Source organism: Epinephelus moara, chromosome 11, assembly GCF_006386435.1.
Source record: "Epinephelus moara isolate mb chromosome 11, YSFRI_EMoa_1.0, whole genome shotgun sequence".
Taxonomy (NCBI): domain Eukaryota; kingdom Metazoa; phylum Chordata; class Actinopteri; order Perciformes; family Serranidae; genus Epinephelus; species Epinephelus moara.
The window spans coordinates 31,805,822-31,823,047 of record NC_065516.1 but is presented as its reverse complement, the minus strand read 5'-3'; the positions used below and the strand labels follow the sequence as shown (position 1 = coordinate 31,823,047).

The following is a 17,226-nucleotide window of genomic DNA, read 5'->3' as shown; positions in this document are numbered from 1 at the left end:
ACAGCTCACTAATGAACAATTATAAGTTAATGACCTGACGCAGTGACTTCCTGGAGTCCTGCACATAAACCCTCTTAACACCACAAATTGTTGTTTTCACACTCCAGGTTTTGTACCGACTGAACAAACACGAGCTTCAGACATGCTGCTGCACAGATCCTGTTACCTCTGCATGTAGCTTACAGGCTTTACTCGAACACCAGCTCCTAGTCGTAGCTTAGTATTTACCAAACAGACATGAGAGTGGTGTCGATCCTCTCATCTGACTATCAGCAATAAAGCCATTAAGAATATTTCCCAAGATGTCTAACTCCTCCTTTAAGTGCCGGAGCCGAAATGAGTTGCTGAACTCACTAAATGAAACAGTGTGTGAAACAATATAGAGCCTGGCTCAGCAGATAGCTATGGGTTAACCAGGCTGTAAAACCCACATGATGGCAGGACAGAGGACTGCTCTGTGTTCCAGTGACCGCGGGGGGTGGGAGGAAGCGAGCGAGAGGGAGGGATGGAGACAGGGAGAGGTTTGTTTTGTTGTCCTTCTAATAAGAAGACAGCAGTAGATCTCCTCCAGCGACACAGCTTTCCCGATCTAACAAGTGTTCGATTCATACTGGAGGTGGGGAAATTGTGTTTGGACGGACGGGACGGTCCTGCTGGAAAAAATAAAATAGGCAGTTGTTAATAAAGAGGAAAGATTTTTCCGGATGTTTACCTGTGTGTGAATGTGTAAGACAGAGAGAGGGGGAAAGAGAGCACACATCTGCTAGGGATTTGGGACGGGGCGATTTCACCTTCTGTCAGGAGAAAGGAAGAAATAGAGGGGGGGAGTGTGAAAGAGACATGGCCTGTCTAAGATACACCAACTGAGTGCAGTATCAGCCAAAAATACTCCTCCTAACAAGTCAATACTGCGTATCGATTACTTCTGCACAGGGCTTATGCAACATCACCACCTCAGTGTACAATTATGGTGAAATCACTGTGTGCACGCAGGGGTTTGCACAGCAACCTGCTCACCCTGTAGAGACAGAAAAGTAAACTCTTCATGTGTGCCACAGGGTCCTTAAATCAAACCGCACAATGTGAACTAATGGCCTGGAAACACTGAGAGAACTGTGCTCTCATGGACCCATATATAGAGGCAGGCAGGGAGGGAGTACAAAGGAGGCAGGAGGAGACGGAGGGACACGGGTGTGTTAAATGTTTGCAGGGTTCTGAGAAGGCCTCAACCGTGGAAATGACTCAGTGATGAAGAATATTTTGCATTCATAAATCTAGAGGAGACACAGAGTGACGTGGAGCCGAGGTGGGTGTCCAGTTAAGGAGGACAGAAGCAAAGTGTCGGGGAGACACTTGATGCGATCACCTATACACATCTCTGTCCGTCCTTCCTCCCTCCTCACCTGCTACTCCTTTCCCTCCTGCTCTTAGTCCAGCATCACCTCCTCCCCTCCTCCGCCTCCTCCCTCTCCTGAAACCCAACGCATCACCATTTCCATCGGGACTCTGATGTGAGCTCGGAGACGGCCGCGCTTAATCGATAGTGCCAGGTTGCCAAGACAACCTTGATTTCCTGTCGCCGCTTTTGCCGAGCGCCGGTGATTGCGCCGGGTGTCCATTGCACCTGCCGCCCTCTCCTCCTCCTCCTCCTCCTCTTCCACTGTCTCATCAAGCGCTCCTCATCCCTCGCCTCCCTCCCTCCCTCCTCACACCATATAGGCACCATAGACAAAAGAGGAAGACAGATATACAAAGGCAAAACGGATTAGACCCAAGAGGTTGGCTTTGAACAATCAAAACACACTATTGTGTGTGAGGCCACATGTGCACACACACACACACAAACACACACACATACACATGCATGCAAACACACTTAACACACATGCCCTGTCATCCTTAACAAAAGAGAGCTGTGACAGTTATCATATCTACCTTGGAGGGTGATGTCATTGCACCTGGGGAGCGTTTACTATCAGCCCCCCTCACACACACACACACACACACACACACACACACACACACACTCCCCCCGCCTCTCTCTGCTACAGGAGGGGTTGGCACCTCCTGTTTTTTTTTTTTTTTTTTCATTAATGGAGAGCTCATTAATCGTGGCTGATAACGAGGACGTGGGACAGGGACATGATTAAGGGGCTCTCTCTCCTTTAGCTGGGCGCCCTTGGGGATAAACAGCCCAGGGTGTGTGTGTGAGTGTGTGTGCGTGTTTCTGTGTGGGCCGCATGTTAAAACAGGTAAAGGACACACACCGAGTGCTATCTCGAGGACATCTGTGGGATAGGATACTACACATGTTTTTACTTTTTAGTGATTATAGCCACAGTCAGTTCAGTCACTTGGAGCCCACTGAGCGTCTCGCTGTCTTTACCTGTGTCTGTGGCATTAATCCATCTCCCCTTAAAGATCTAAGTTTGTCTGGATGAGGATTCCCCTAAGGCTGCAGTTTAATGCTGAGGGAGATGGATCGGGGTCTCTGAGAGAAGAAGCTGGGACTTAAAACAAATCCTTAGCTTCCCAGCACAGAGTCCCCATCATAACTGGGAACAGCGAGCATAGAAGGAGAGACGTGTTGTGACAGAAGTACAGAATATTAATATTCTCTGATTACTGTTTTAATCAAAGTCTGTGCCTCTAAAGGAGCCTTATTTTTGCGCATTATCTAGTAATTTGTCAATTCAATAGGCAGTCACATTAGTTACTAGAGTGAACAATATGTACGCCAGACTGGGACTAATTTCTCAGTGTCGCACACGCTGCAGACTATGAAATTGTTGATTGTAAGTTAAGGGAGTCATATGATTTTCACTTTGCTAGTTTGTGTGTTTGTGTGCGTGTTTCCTGTTTTATTTGGGTCTTAATTGATCTGTTTCAGACTTCCGTGTCACTTGATGAGAGTTGGTGGTCTCCTCAACAGCAAAGGTACGTACAGGCACAAAAGGGCAAATTGTAAGAAACCATGTGTTGCGACCTGAAGGGCTGAAAAATGAAGCTAATGTGGAAGCGACAAAACTGCACTTCTTCTAATGGCCAAGAGCAAATCAATCCCCATGGAGCACCATGTTAAAATGCCCAGCAGCAGAAATAAACATGTTTACAGCCTGGTACAAAAACAGTTTGGGGTCTCTATAGCTAACTCCCCCTGCTCATCATCATCATCATCATCATTCTGCTCATGTGGGGTTGAATTTTCATGTAACTCACCTGTTTAAAGATCATTAAGAGTTAAAGTTACACATAATTAAGTGGCACGGCTGCTTTGAGTGACAGGTGGGTGCCATCTGTTGAGAAGTAGCTCCTGCAGCGACAGCGATACTTAAGGCGCTTGCACATGACCAGCGTTAAAAATCTCTTGATGCCCCCTGTGCCATTGTTCTCCTATGGAAGCTGGCATTAATGCTGACGTCGGGGTACTTTTTGACTTCGGCGTCGCGTTGTGGGCTTCACTGGTGTTTCGACGCGGCGTTGAAAGTTCAGTTTTGTTGAACTTTGACACCGTTTGATGCTGACCTTTCTGTGTAGCACCAATATAGCCTCGCGTCACCAGGCTCTTCACGTACAGCGAAGAGCCTGGTTTACATTCATTGTGAATTTTGTCTGGATTCTGGTTCCGGTCTAGAGAGCGGGACCGGAATTCACCAAATTCACCAAAGTAAAACTTTAAATTCTGGCGCACCATTGATTTACAATAAAAGAAAAAAGTTAACTTAATGGCTTGGGGCTTTTCTTGTGAATTATATTCTTTAAATTAAAAAGTTTCACTGCATCTTGGGGCTTTTCTTGTGAATTATATTCTTTAAATTAAAAAGTTTCACTGCATTTTTATTAGCTTGCTGCTTTTATTTTGACGGAAAGGCGAATCCATCGAATTCCGGATCCTGTCTCTCTCGCCCTGGTTCCGGTTCCTTACCAAAATGGCCACTAAATGGCCCCAGACTAGCGTCAATATAGTAGAACGCAGGCGGGGGGCGGAGATGGGGCGCGGAAAAATCAGCTAGACGGCGAGCAGTGCGGCGTCGGCAAATCGGCAATCATGTGCAAGCGCCTTCAGGTCAGTGGTTGAGCCAAAATCTCAAGGCACATGACTCTCATCATGACATAAATGTTTGTTTTTATTACTTATATCAAATAACTATTGACAACCAACTATTACTCATGAAATATTTATTAACAAAATGATTCAAGACTTAATTTTAAACGTTTTAAAATTACATCAAAGCACCAATAACACATGCATGTAAATGAGAAATAATGTAAGATAATGTGATGTGTCACTCACAGCGACAAACACGCTCCCCGTGAAGATTTTATAAAATCACATTACATATTGTAGGTCGAGTTTGCAGTTGAATATTGCAACATTAATGTGTGGTTATCACAAAATCCCACGGCACACCATTTGAGATCCACTGGGTACGGTAATGTAACCATAGCACAGCCATAACTGTCATTATTCAGTGTTTTCAGTGTGTTCATAAACGTTAATTGCAACATTTTGTTTGCTTAAAAAAGTCTGGATGTGCTTAATGACCCTCCAAGGAGTCACATATTTCATTTTTCCTGTGAGTACATTTTGTTTTAATGGTTTTAAGCTTGTTTTTCCACAAGTAAAAATTAGCATTAGCATTTTCACAGTTTACCATAGCTGTAAATGCACTGTGCTAATGAAGCTAGCAGCTAGCCTTTGAGTTATCTCATCTCTCTCTCTCTCTCCCTCTCTCTCTCTCTCTCTCTCTCTCATCCAGTTAGGTCACCTCTGGCTCCAAACAACCAAGATGGCGACGGGCAAACTAGAATCTACAAAGCAAATACATAGCTACTTCTGAGTCTGTGTGAGAGACCAGTTTGATGAGTGCCGCAGATACCAGAACAGGTATTTTTCAGATGCACAGCTATCTGCAAAGCTTTGGAAACACACACACACACACACACACAAACAGACATTTATATAAATGATGCACTCAGTATATAGTGTTTCCATGAGTCATTTTTCAGCTGTGACAGGTGGCCGTGCCTATGGGTGACTTGTCGTTGAAAAATGCTCATTTTGATATGATTTACGATGACCGTTCGGCTATCAAAAAACTTTTATTAAACGTGGGAAATGCTAAACACTATTACACTAAATACACTTAGGTGTCTGTTTTGTCGAGTCATCACAACAAACCAAATATCAGGAGGGAGCACGAACGCTACGGAGAGGCCGTCAAATTTGTTCCTGCAGAGCTGCGTGTTTGGTCGAGCAAACAAGTGTTATATAATACTAAAAATAAGGTTAGTACAGGCTGTGGAGCACAAAAATGTAGCAGATGACTAACTAGCTGGTGTGACACATCAAAACAGAAGATAAATAATAATTCTTTCTTCACATGTCAGAGCTGACACACAGATGTAATGCATGTAAGTGATCCACAAACAGGATGTTAGAACGTCTCAGCCTGAGAGCAGAGATCAGTCTGCGCATACATAAGGGCTTTGTAGTACAGCAATCGTTTAGTCTTACACACACATTAAATCCAATCTGTCTGGACCAGGACCCTAATCCCCTCTCCACGGCCATGGAGACAAGCAGACAGTAATCCTCCATATTTGTATATTAATAGCCGCAGTCTCAGAGGGGGCCTCTCTATATATCGTGATGTATGTTTTATTAGTTGGTTAATCTGCTTGTCGATCAGAGGACCTGCTCCATTTAAACCTGGGTTTTAATAAAAACACAAGCAGCCCTGCCTGAGGGATAAGCTCCCCAAGGACACGGGACAGAGCATGACTGGGTTCAATAGACTCATCACCAACAATAAACAGCTTTACATCAATGTTATCTGTCACGGGGCAATACAATTATTAGGTGGAATTCAGCCCTGGGCCTTTTCCTGAGAGGAGGGTTAGATAAAGCCTGACCCAAACACACGCATGTCACCTTGTTACCATAATGCACGCTTCAGTTGATATTATTTCTGAGGGTGCACTTTAGAATCAATGTGTGTGTGTCCATGATAATCCAAACTGTCCTGAGAAACTCTCCCTGTCTGTCCTCCTGAGGACTTGACCCTGAGATGCTCAGGTGAGACAGATTTGGTTAAAATGCAATCAGCAGACACGACCGGCCGAGTAAAGGCAAGCGCAGGGGATGAGGTCCCTTTGGATCTGAATCACGTTGGAGTCGTCTGCTCACCTCTCAGCCCGTCTAGACGCTGTGTCACTGCCACACCGCGCCGGACATCTGTCCTGATTCATAGATTTATCAGACAGCCATTCGATTAGAAGGGCACTGCTTTAAATTAGCTGGCGAGTCAGGGAATGATGGAGGTGGGCTGGACAACAGGAGGGCCATTACGGTCTGAGGGACACTGTCCCTTTTGCTTACCAATGGTGCACAGTCGCCAGCGATCACAGAGACGTCTGTGATCGCTTCAACCACAAGGGCCGCTGATGCAATTTACCTGCCCGGTTTATACCATTCTCCCTTTAAATGATTTTACTCTAATACAGAGGTATGTGGCATCAGCGTGCCGACACAGTTTTATGGGAGGCATCAATCAAAGTGACTTCCGTTGGATAAACAAACAAACAGCCTTTAAACATCTGGTTAGGAGAGATAGAGAGAGAGCGAGAGAGGCACCCTGGGGAGATGTGTGGTTTTCCTCTGAGATCTGTTGATTAGGAGGAAGGATGGAGGGAAGGGCAGAAAATGAAACAAAAAAGTAGAGGAAGAGGCAGTTCACCCTCGGGTCAGGATTCAGGTGGAGGTCAGGAATGCACTCACAAACAGCGCTTAACATGCCGAGCCACACACACACACACACACACACACACACACACACACACGCAGAGAGAGACTCAAAAACATGGCCTTTAAATGCATTGCAGCCAGACCATGTGACTCTCACGGGGTAGTCTCATGGGAGCATCCCCCACCCCTGATCTCCCTGACGGACTATAACAACAGGAAGTCGGCTTGGCCTGCAACATCACACCACGCCACACCTACAGATAACTGCTCCCTCTTTCACACACAGTAACGCAGAGACATCCACGCACGCAGGCATCCCTCATCGTTCATGCGTTACATTAGCGGCAGCCGTTTATCAGTCATCACAGTTAAGTCTAAGTTTAATCTCTCTGAAAGTGTGCTGTGTGGTGCAGAAGAATCGATGGCACGGCGCCCACTGCTGCTGGCGTCGGTGGCGAGCGAGACGCGCTGCAGCCTGGCACTGAAACAAGGAGAGACCGAGGCTGGCAGGGGGGCGGGCTTTTCAGTGACTGAATAGCCCTTGTTTATCTAGGCCCCTTTGGGAAGTCAGGACACTGCAGTGAATAGGAGCCAGTTAGCAGCGATGGCATAATAAGACCAGGGGGAGGACGGGGGGTCATTGAAATTCAACGCAGGCTACTGTCAAGACAAACCACCCTTGCCAGCTGTGGCAGCAACTCAAAGGAGCAAGGGAGTGTTTTCTATGGCTGAGGCTTTGGGTTAACAACACAACATTAGGTGACCAACAAGATTTTGATGCTTACTCATCAGAAATACCACATGAGAGGTGGAATCTTGTGTTTATGTGGAGAGGAGGATTGGGCTGTTTCACTGAAGCTGAACAATAAAAAAAAAGAAGCGCATAAATGCGGCCAATTTAAGTCTTGAACTTCCTCATAAGAACGACACTGACGTGACAGGCAAACAGGAAAGGACTATTTTCTCTTCATGTGTCATACTGAGCCCAGGCACTCTCTGCAAAAGAAACAACAACAACCGACCTTTCGTTCCTCGGCTCACCCTTAAATTCACAGAGCCAAATCTTTTTACTGTGTCTGAAAAGAGATGCTGTTTTTCTTTGCCCTCTGTGGTGTGAAACAGACGGGCCCACAGCTCAGCAATGGCGTGGATTCTTTTCCCAGGCTTTCATGTTTTCGGCCCCGGTTTGTGGTCTCTCCGCAGCCCCTGATGAGGAGCCTTAAATAGGCTGCCACAGGTGCTGGGGGCCGGGTAGGTGAAGGAGGGGGAGGCGGCCTGGATGGGGAGCAGGACCGCAGGAAGCCTCTTGTTTTCACAGAGATAAAGGGGCTTTCAGGTTGCATCCTGGGCCGTAATCTCTCACACACTTCCTGGTTTTGTTCACGGTGAGGCGGGAGAAAATGACAAACTAACCTTCGCCCTGAGTGGCTGATCGATAGCTTCTGATGAGACAGGATGTGTGTCTGGCGTTGTTGGATTTGAAGAGCATAAAATGACAAAGAGACAGCGCGGATTTGATTTTGAGCCGTGTTCATTAATAGTCCTTGATCGGGGCTGATTTATGGGTTCATTTATTCCGAGTGCTGGTTCATTACTGATGATGATTATAAAAGTGTGCATATAATTTCTTTCCTGACCTCTTCATTTGCTTTTAGAGCACAATTAACATTGTTCCAAGCTCTTACATCCTAATTACAGAAAAGATAACGCTCCCTTCCTTCAAATTCAAGTTCCTGCTTAACCAGTCACTTAGTGCTGGCCTTGTGTTTTAAAAGATCCATTTACTGGAAATTTGCATGAAAGAGGTTTATGGAAAAGTTGGCATTGAGGAGAGGTGCAAACTTCAGAAGAACAGGAAACACATTCAAACATTTACAGTGAAAGAACGCTCACATTCCTCCTCTTTTCTCTGCGACTCACTCACATTTTCTCTTTCTGTTCTGTTCTTGAGAAGGCCAGCGTTTGACCGTGAGCCACACCCTGTTCTCCTGCCAGAGGAAACTTTCAATCTCTGCCTCTCACTCTGGCTGTAGCCCTGGCTCTCTCATACTTTTGTCAGGTGTTATTTATGAGCGCTGTATAGCTGAATTGCTGCATGCCTACAGCACCTGCTGGTGTTGGAGAATCAGAGCCAAGGCAGCTGCCAGAGAGGAGCGGGAGGGAAAGAGACAGCAAAAAGGAAAGAATACATAGAGCTGAAGACGGAGCCAAAGAGCGAGACACTTTATGAGAAAAGGAGAATCAGAGGGTCACAGAAGGAAGGTGGAGGCGGGTACCTGATGGAGGGGCAATAGCGTGTGGCTTTGTTGATGCTGTAAGTGCACTGGCATGCAGCTAACAGATCATACGACTAATGATGGGTGTTATGAAGGGAACACTAGCACAAAACAAACAAATAAGTGATGAGCACGGACTAATTGATAGTGTCGTACAACTCCAAACATGATCAATTAAAGGCCATGCTTCATTGACCTGCAGGCAAAAGCGCCGGCGCCAGTGTAACGAGAGAGGGGAGGACCCTGTCAGCATGAGTAAGAGGACAGATGTATGATCGCCTGGCTGCGGCGATCCGAGGGTACCTACTCCCTTCGATACCTGCTACACACACATTACACCCACACACATGTATTTATGGAGTGTGCTCGGGGAGGCCCCAGTGTGTTTGGACTGTAAACACCTGAACGCTGGCAGCGGTGAGCTGAGCCAGGACAGGTGGGCCGAGACAGGTCAAAGGTCACTGGCTTAATTCCAGTTCCCAGAGCTGTAGCTAATGTAAAAACTGCACTGTGTACTTTGCTCTCGGAGGGGGTCGATCGTCTATCACAGGTGCTTGTGGGATAGACGGACTGAATTTAAGGGTTGAACAAGAGCACGGCAACAAATCCAAAAGTTTAAATGTGACACAAACTACATTTTAAAGCAACGCGTAAGATAAGTAGAAGGAATTATGACACTCAGGTGGTAGACGAGGGAATAAACTGTTTTTAAAGCACTGATGTGGATGAATGCATCACACAGTGACAGCTATTGAGTCTCCTTAAGGAGGAACTTAAAGGGACAGTTCACCCCAGAATTGAAAACACATATTCTTCCTCTTACCTTAAGAGCTAGTAATCAGTCTAGATTTTCTTGATGTGAGTTGCTGAGTTTCGGAGATATCATCCGTAGAGATGTCTGCCTTCTCTCAAACCTAATGGAACTAAATGGAACTTGACTCGCTGTGCACACAGCGCCAAAAAAATACAGTAATCGTGACCTTTTTGTGAGCTTTTTAATTGTAGGTACTATTTTCTGTCTACCGAACTACACCCTCCGACTGTATCACTGTGCAGAAGGAAGCGTGCATCTACTGCTAGCTCACCTAGCACCACTGAGCTAACTAATGTTAAACCTCAGCTGAGGAGGACCCCATTAATGTTTACATGTCATGCTGTCACAAGCCTCTTGTTCATGAGTAGATGCACGCTTCCTTCTGCACGGTGATACAGTTGGCAGGTGTGGTTTGGTAGACAGAAAATAGTTCCTACATGAAACTGCTCACAACAAGGTCTGTGGATTATCTTGAGTAATCAGGCCATGATTTCTGGAAAGAGACATTGCTTTGTGCACCGCAAGCCGAGTGCTATCTAGTTCCCTTACACTACTGAGAAGGCAGAGAGCTTTGATAAACAGCACTACAGGTAAGAGGACAAATATACAACTGACCGAACACACTTAGGACATACAGTCAATGTCTATTTTGACCTAAGTATAGAATTTAAAAAAACTTTTATTTGTCTTTAATTCTCTCTGATGACACTTTGTGAAACTAGTCCAGGTTGCAGTTTTATATTTTCCATTCACAAACACACACTGTAACTCTTCTCTTACAACAGTCGGCGAGTGTGTCTCGGCTTGGCTGCCTCCTTGGGTTAGGTCACACTAGCGGGGTCATGGGGAGCCCAACAAAACACTCATGAGTTAAATGGGGCGATGCGGATGCTCCATGCCTCCCTCCATTCTGCCCTCCCCTCTGTTTTCAGGCTGACCATTCTCCTCTCATTAATCCTGTGTGGATGTTTATCCATGTTGACATTCAACATAGCAGCCGGCCTTCTCTCTGACTAACAAACAGGGTGACTAAGGTTTTTTTTTTTTTGGCCGGAGCTGTCACGGGGGCTAGCCTAGCCTAGCTAGCTGAATGCACAGAATTGGGGGGACAGAGGGGCACTTGATTTGTCAGTCACATCACAGTCAGGCTGTGCAACTGGAATCAGTATGTGAATATGAATGTGTCCCCCCTCAGGAGGGCCATTATCAGTTCTGTGTGCTACGGAGAGGAAAATCAATATGGTCATCATAACAGGCTGGCAAAAAGCCAGCCACTAGGCTGTGTTCAAAGCACAATACATGGCAGCGGATTACTCCTCATCTGATGTCATCTAATTTCATCCCTGTAGACAGAGACACTGTGGGACCATCGTTAGGTCAAGCGCATTTAAAAGGGACTAGATATCCGATGTGTGTGTCAAAAAGACAATGACAAAAGACACAAACTGACAGTCAGGTGGTCTGAAGAGAAGCTACAACAGAGGTTTGCCCTGATGAGTTTCTGCCATAAACACAAGCTGGCGTAAGAGCCCCTTACCGGGCCCGCCTTCTGCCTATTGTGTCAGTCCAGTCTTTTTCATTAACCGCTCCACTGAGGACCACAAGGGAGGGGAGGGGATGGATGGGCGGGAAGGGAAAGAAGGAGGTGGTGGTGATGATGGAGGGGGGGCAAGGAGGGGTTTGCACACAGACCCAAAGGGACTCACTGTGGACCTGAAGAGCCGCCACCAAATACATGATTAAAAACACACATCAGCAAGCAGCGCCGGGCACACCATACACAATATTTACCTCCACCAGGATGGCAATTTAGAGGTAATCTCTCCCTCAAGTATACACACTACCCGAGAATATTATCTCTCACGCCCACACTTGTGAGGAGGGGCTGAGAGGGAGGGAGAGACCAAGAGGGAACGAGGGACAGTTAATGTGAAAGAAATGAAGAAAAGAGCAGAGTTTGTGAGGTTGAAGTCGTCCTGCGAACACACCTGTCTGCCCATGACTCACTGCTCTGGAGTCAGGAGAGGAGAGGAGGCTTTTCTGCTCAGTTGGTTTACATGATACACTTAACTGAGCTCTCCTCCCTACATTGCACTGCAACAAATACCTTGCCTACACCACTCTCTGTGTCACTATCAGTGTTTAAGGTCGAGGCTGTTGCAGACAACTCACTCAGTAGCAACATGCACGTCACTATGGCTGCCGCTCCACATGTTGTGTCACATCAAGGCAGCAGTCCTGGTTACTACAGTAGCTAAATGATATTTACGCTGCTATTCTGGGGGGCCGTGTTTTGATCCGGAGCAACGGTTGTGTTTTTGTTCAGTTCACTGAGCTGGCGCGTCGCTACAAGCTCCCACCGCCTCGCCCCTGTATCACCCCCATGCTCAATATTTTTGTCCTATTCAGGGAGAGTGTTGGCGATCTGCGGATGGCTGCGTCAGCGTCAGTTAGGGAGCCTCCAAGGCGTGCGGCCCCATCACATTGTCCTGTCATGCAGATGGACCCCTCATGGCCCATGCTGGGGATCTGGGGAAACTCCTGCCTGCTGTGCCAAATTAAGCCTTCACCCTGACATTAAAAATAGCACACCGGGTAGCACATTGCCACTTTAAAATACACGGGACATAAATGCCACGGGGATGCGTCGGCGTTAGCTTTAAAGCGAGCGAGCGTGACGCAAGCGTAAGCTACATTTCCAAGACAAAAATGTCAAACAGAGCACTGCAAAGCAGGCTCTTGAGGGCCCGAGGGCTGCGTGAGAGAGGGATTTGATGAATTCTGCAAACGTTCCGCGGATTCCTCCCTCACGGGGACCTTTGGGAAAAGAATGGGTCATATGCAAATGGCATGCACAGTATGGAGGAGAAGTTTCCCACAAGCCGAGTGTGAAAAGGGCTCTCCCTCCCCATGCCGGGCCCGCTGAATGGGCCTTTTCTTCTGCCACTGAAAGTGTATGAGGTAGAGCAGGCAAACTGCAAAGGTAACTAGGCTCTTTCTCCTCAGGCTTTCTCACTAAAGCCCGAACACACAATGGTTCATTTAAGCATTCAGCCACACAAACCCCAATAAAGCACATCCAAGCGCAGTTAAGGGGGTTACTGAAACTGACTCTGGGTTTAAAACTCCTGCTTTACGAAGGGAGAGCACCTTTTTATAGGCTAATGCTCTCAGCCTCCATGGGAGCAGCTAATCATTAAGCTGCCTTAACAGAGGTGGGAGTGTGGTCGTACATCACATAATTTTAATTCCCCTGAATGGTCAGATGAGGACAGGCCTTTTCCCACCCTGATGGACATGCTTAGGGATGAAGACACTTTTATTCAGTTAAGAAACAAACAAGTAAAAAGTTGGGACTTTTACCTGCGTGAGGTCTAAAATATGCTTTGAGTTAGTTTTGCTGATGCTTGTGCAAAACATAGTCTTGACCCTAAAAGCCACACAGCTCTGGGAGATAGCTTCCATGTGTGTCATGCTTTTCATCTGCCAGCACCAGTCCCCTCACTTGTCACCTGTTGTAAAATTCTTTAGTCACCTCGGTTGCTTCTCACCAACTCTCTCCATCCCCCCTCTCGGCTCCACAGGGAACATGGAGCCCACAGTTTAAGGGGTCAGGGAGGAACGGACGGAGAGAAGGAGGGAGCGGAGAAAAAGCTCCCCCTCCTCCTCCTCCACCTCCACCTCCTCTCTTCCCCTTTCATTGAACAGACTTTAACACAAACACAATTGGACATGCTGGAAGCCTCACAATGGCACAGGGGGGGAAAGTGAAGTCATACTCTAGGCACGCATGGGTGCCTAGGTCAGGGGGCAATCAACAGCACCCCTGGCTACTGTGTCTTAACCCCCGCGACATAAAGGACGAGCTCTGGAAGGAGGAGTGAGAGGGGAGAGAGCGGAGGCGAGGACGGAGGGAGGAGGGGGGGGTGGGGATTTTCTTCTTACTTGGCACTTTTAAATGAAGCTGCTGAGGAAGTTGGTGAAAAGCAGTGAGATAAATGAAAAATTTCCTCCTCTGCTCAACTCTTCACACAACAGGGGTGGACCTTTTAAATGTAAACAGATGTCCTTTAAAACACTGAAGTGGCATGTGGAGCCACAGAGCCAATCCCCACCTCCTCCGAAGCCCTCAGCCCAAAACACCACTTGTTTCGCCTAACAAACTGTAGCTGCAGCTATACACCCTTGTTTTTTATTGTTCTCCCACAAACTTACAGCATGTGGTTGTATTCAATAGTTTCTCGACACAGTGAGAGAGTCCAGGGCACTAAGTTTAGTTTAAGTATAGTTTTACCAGGCCAATAAACATGCTCTTCAACATTACATGAGCTGCTGCCAAGCGCCAAGCCCACAACCTCATTTTCCTTATTTGATGGATGATTCATCAAGGTGCAAGTGTGTGTGAGAGCTTGCCTCGGAACGAGAGGCAGAGAGACGGAGGCCTGGAAGATTAAGGGATGAGAGAAATGACCCGTGTAATATTGTCAAATAAATAGAAACCCTAGCTACCTGTGTGCACGCTCATTTAGAAGTGTCTCCGAAAACAGGCCCCGGCTCCTGAGCGCGGGCACAAAGCTGTCCCAGCACAGCCCTGTTTATTTTTGCAAAGAATGTTAACACCGGGCGCATTCCTCTATTCCCAAATTGCTGTGTTAAATTACCGTTGCAGGGAATGGCTGCTATTCCTTAGGGGAGCTGAGCGGGGAGAAGCGACAAAGGAAGCTGTAGTATCCCGCCGATTGCAAACACCTGTCGTCCTGCAGGCTGTTAACACCTCTCTCTGTTTACAGCGGGGAATGGAGCTCACCTTGATCTCAGCTCCCCCCTGCTCGCCAGGGACCTGGCACAGCCGCTGACCATAACAAGCTGGGCACAACTTGAGGGCATGTTTAATTATAAAAGGCCCGAGCTGTGGCTATTGAAACTTTTCTCACTATAAAAAAGTAGTTATAAGGCTGGAGCTGGTTTCAGGAGACCGAAGTGTAACAAAGCATGCAACAGCAACGTCACCGAGGAATCAAAATGCAGAGATGTTGATTTGCATGACAGATCACCAGGAGGTGGGAAGCGAGGACTTAAAAGCAAATGCAAATGAGGCAAAGTAACAAGGAGCACATCTGTTTGCTTTAAGATGTGACTTTAAATAGCATCATTTAATAAAACCCTGTTAAGTTAAAAAGAAAGCAGCAGCACATGACAGGTAGAGATCTCCCCTTCCTCCCACTAGCCTGACACACATCCACACCTTGACAGCAGGGACCGTTATCTAAGGTGTGTCCACACCTTGCACGTACTGAACTGCACACACGCTCCTGCATAGCCGAACACACCCCGTAAAGAGACGAGATGACAGGGGAGAAAAACACGCATCAGTCATCAGGTATCCACTGATAATTCACACGACAGCAAGAAAACACCGTTTGGTCGCGTCTCCTCCCACGGACCACTGTTTATAGCAGCACAGACATAAGAAAGTAGCGCCTGTTACTAAGCGTGTCCATCCATCCATCCCGTAGGTATCTGCCGGGGTTGTTTTGACAAAATAACGTCACCCTGGCGGAACACATGTTGACGAAAACACTTCAGATAATTATAAACAGTGAAAAACGTCGCTTTCATTCACGACAGCTAACGATAATGCGTTGAAACGGGAAAACAGGCGGCGACAAGTCAAAAAAAGTCGCTTAAATTCACCGTGATATAACCAAACTCAACATTTATGTTTGTGACACAAACAGGAAATAAATGTAGCGACATCGTTCCCTTAAAAACAATCCCATTGGCTACTTTACAACCATTTAAACAATATTTAACGCCGCGATAAAACGCAAACGGAAACGCACATTAAATACCCCTGTGTATTATTGGTAAAACAAAAAAAATATGTGTTGAAATAAAAACAGAATTAAGCAGGAGGACACAGCAGGAGTGTGTTTAAGCTTCGCTCGCGACCACGGTCCTACAAGAATCAGGATTCCCAGCGCGCGACTGCTGAGGATCCGCTGTCCTTATATGGGCAGCGCTCGCCCAGCTCACACAAACAGCGCGTGAGATATCCCTCGTTCTCCGGAACCTCTGTTGCCCAAACCGTGTTCCTGTCCTCACTTTAACATTTGAACATGTATCTATTCATTTAACGTGAAGTGTGCGAGCAGCGCGAGACTAAAAGTAATAAGTTGGTGAATGGAGGAAAAAGAGACCTGCGCGAAAAATTAAAAAACGTGCTCCAACACAATATTTCGTCCTTTTTCTGCCTTTAAAACACTGTTAATGTGTCGACGGTGGTGTAAAGATAATTACAAGTACACGGCAGGTGGGATTTAACAGGCAAAATGCGGGTTTGTGAGTCCTTAGTGCAGCAACAGTGTCCCTATCGCTACCTGCCATGAGTGAGCAAAAGACAGAAACACACACCAAACTGTTCACTTCATCCTCTTTCACACACATAAAGCACACCCGCTTTAGTTAAGGTGAAAAACACACCTATATTTGATGTTTTTTAACCCAGTTTGTTAAAGACAAGCAGCGTGTCGAGGTCCGCAATAACAATCAGGTAGCCTGCTCCCCTCTGAAACAGGTCCGAGTTTGGTGTTAGGCTCACAAACTCGACAGAACGAGGCAAAATCAATGAATGCAAAGTGTGTAAAGAAGGTGGAAGTGTTTTTAAAATGAGTAAAGAAGAATAAAGTGCAGACAAAAGCGGGTCCACTCATAGAGGTGCGTGTAACGGTCTCCGGTGCAGCGGACCGCTAGGCGGAGGGAGAGACGCGACCCAGGTATAACGGTACACCACATAGGGCTGGAATACAGCGCTCACTTGCTACTTCTCAGCACTTTCTGGTGCTAAAAACCGGACTTGTGTGCTGCCAAAGTTTCCGGTGAAATTACCGGGAGACAGAACAGGCTCTGGACGGTCCCCTTGACAGGAAAGCTCCGCGTAAGGAGTAGTTTAACTCACCGTTGTTCCTCCTCGGGTTCGCCTGCTTTCTGCGCTTACACCTGGGGCCATCCGCCATGATCCTTTCGTTGTGTCTAAATGCTGCCGGAGAGTCACCTCCTCTCTCACCCCCTCTCCCCCCTCCTCCTCCTCCCTCCCCTTCACCTCCCCTTCTCCGCACCTGGTTTACGACACTTTAGCTTTACGACATCACCTTCCCGCACCTCCCCGACCCACGCTGCCAGCACCGTTCAGAGGAAGTACTGGAAGTGAGGGAGATGACTGCATGCGCGCTGTACCTGCCCTGCCGCGCACTCATGTGTCATGGCTTTAAAGCAGGACGTTTGTTTTCTGTCTCTTTATAGCAGAATGTGAAGGTAGCAGCCCAGGTGACACTAGTTTTTTTAAACTTAATTTTTTATCAGATTTTTAAACGGGCAGTGACATCACA

General features: G+C 46.9%; 1 protein-coding gene across 1 annotated transcript in view; it reads right to left on the bottom strand.

Annotated features, from left to right (window-relative positions):
- zeb1b (zinc finger E-box binding homeobox 1b) overlaps positions 1-16,908 on the bottom strand; it is a 60,403-nt gene extending 43,495 nt beyond the window's left edge. The window contains exon 1 of the mRNA XM_050056393.1: positions 16,797-16,908. Coding sequence (XP_049912350.1) covers positions 16,797-16,854 — 58 coding nt within the window. The 5' untranslated portion in view covers positions 16,855-16,908. The remainder of the gene's footprint in view (positions 1-16,796) is intronic.
- Positions 16,909-17,226: the final 318 nt, after the last annotated feature.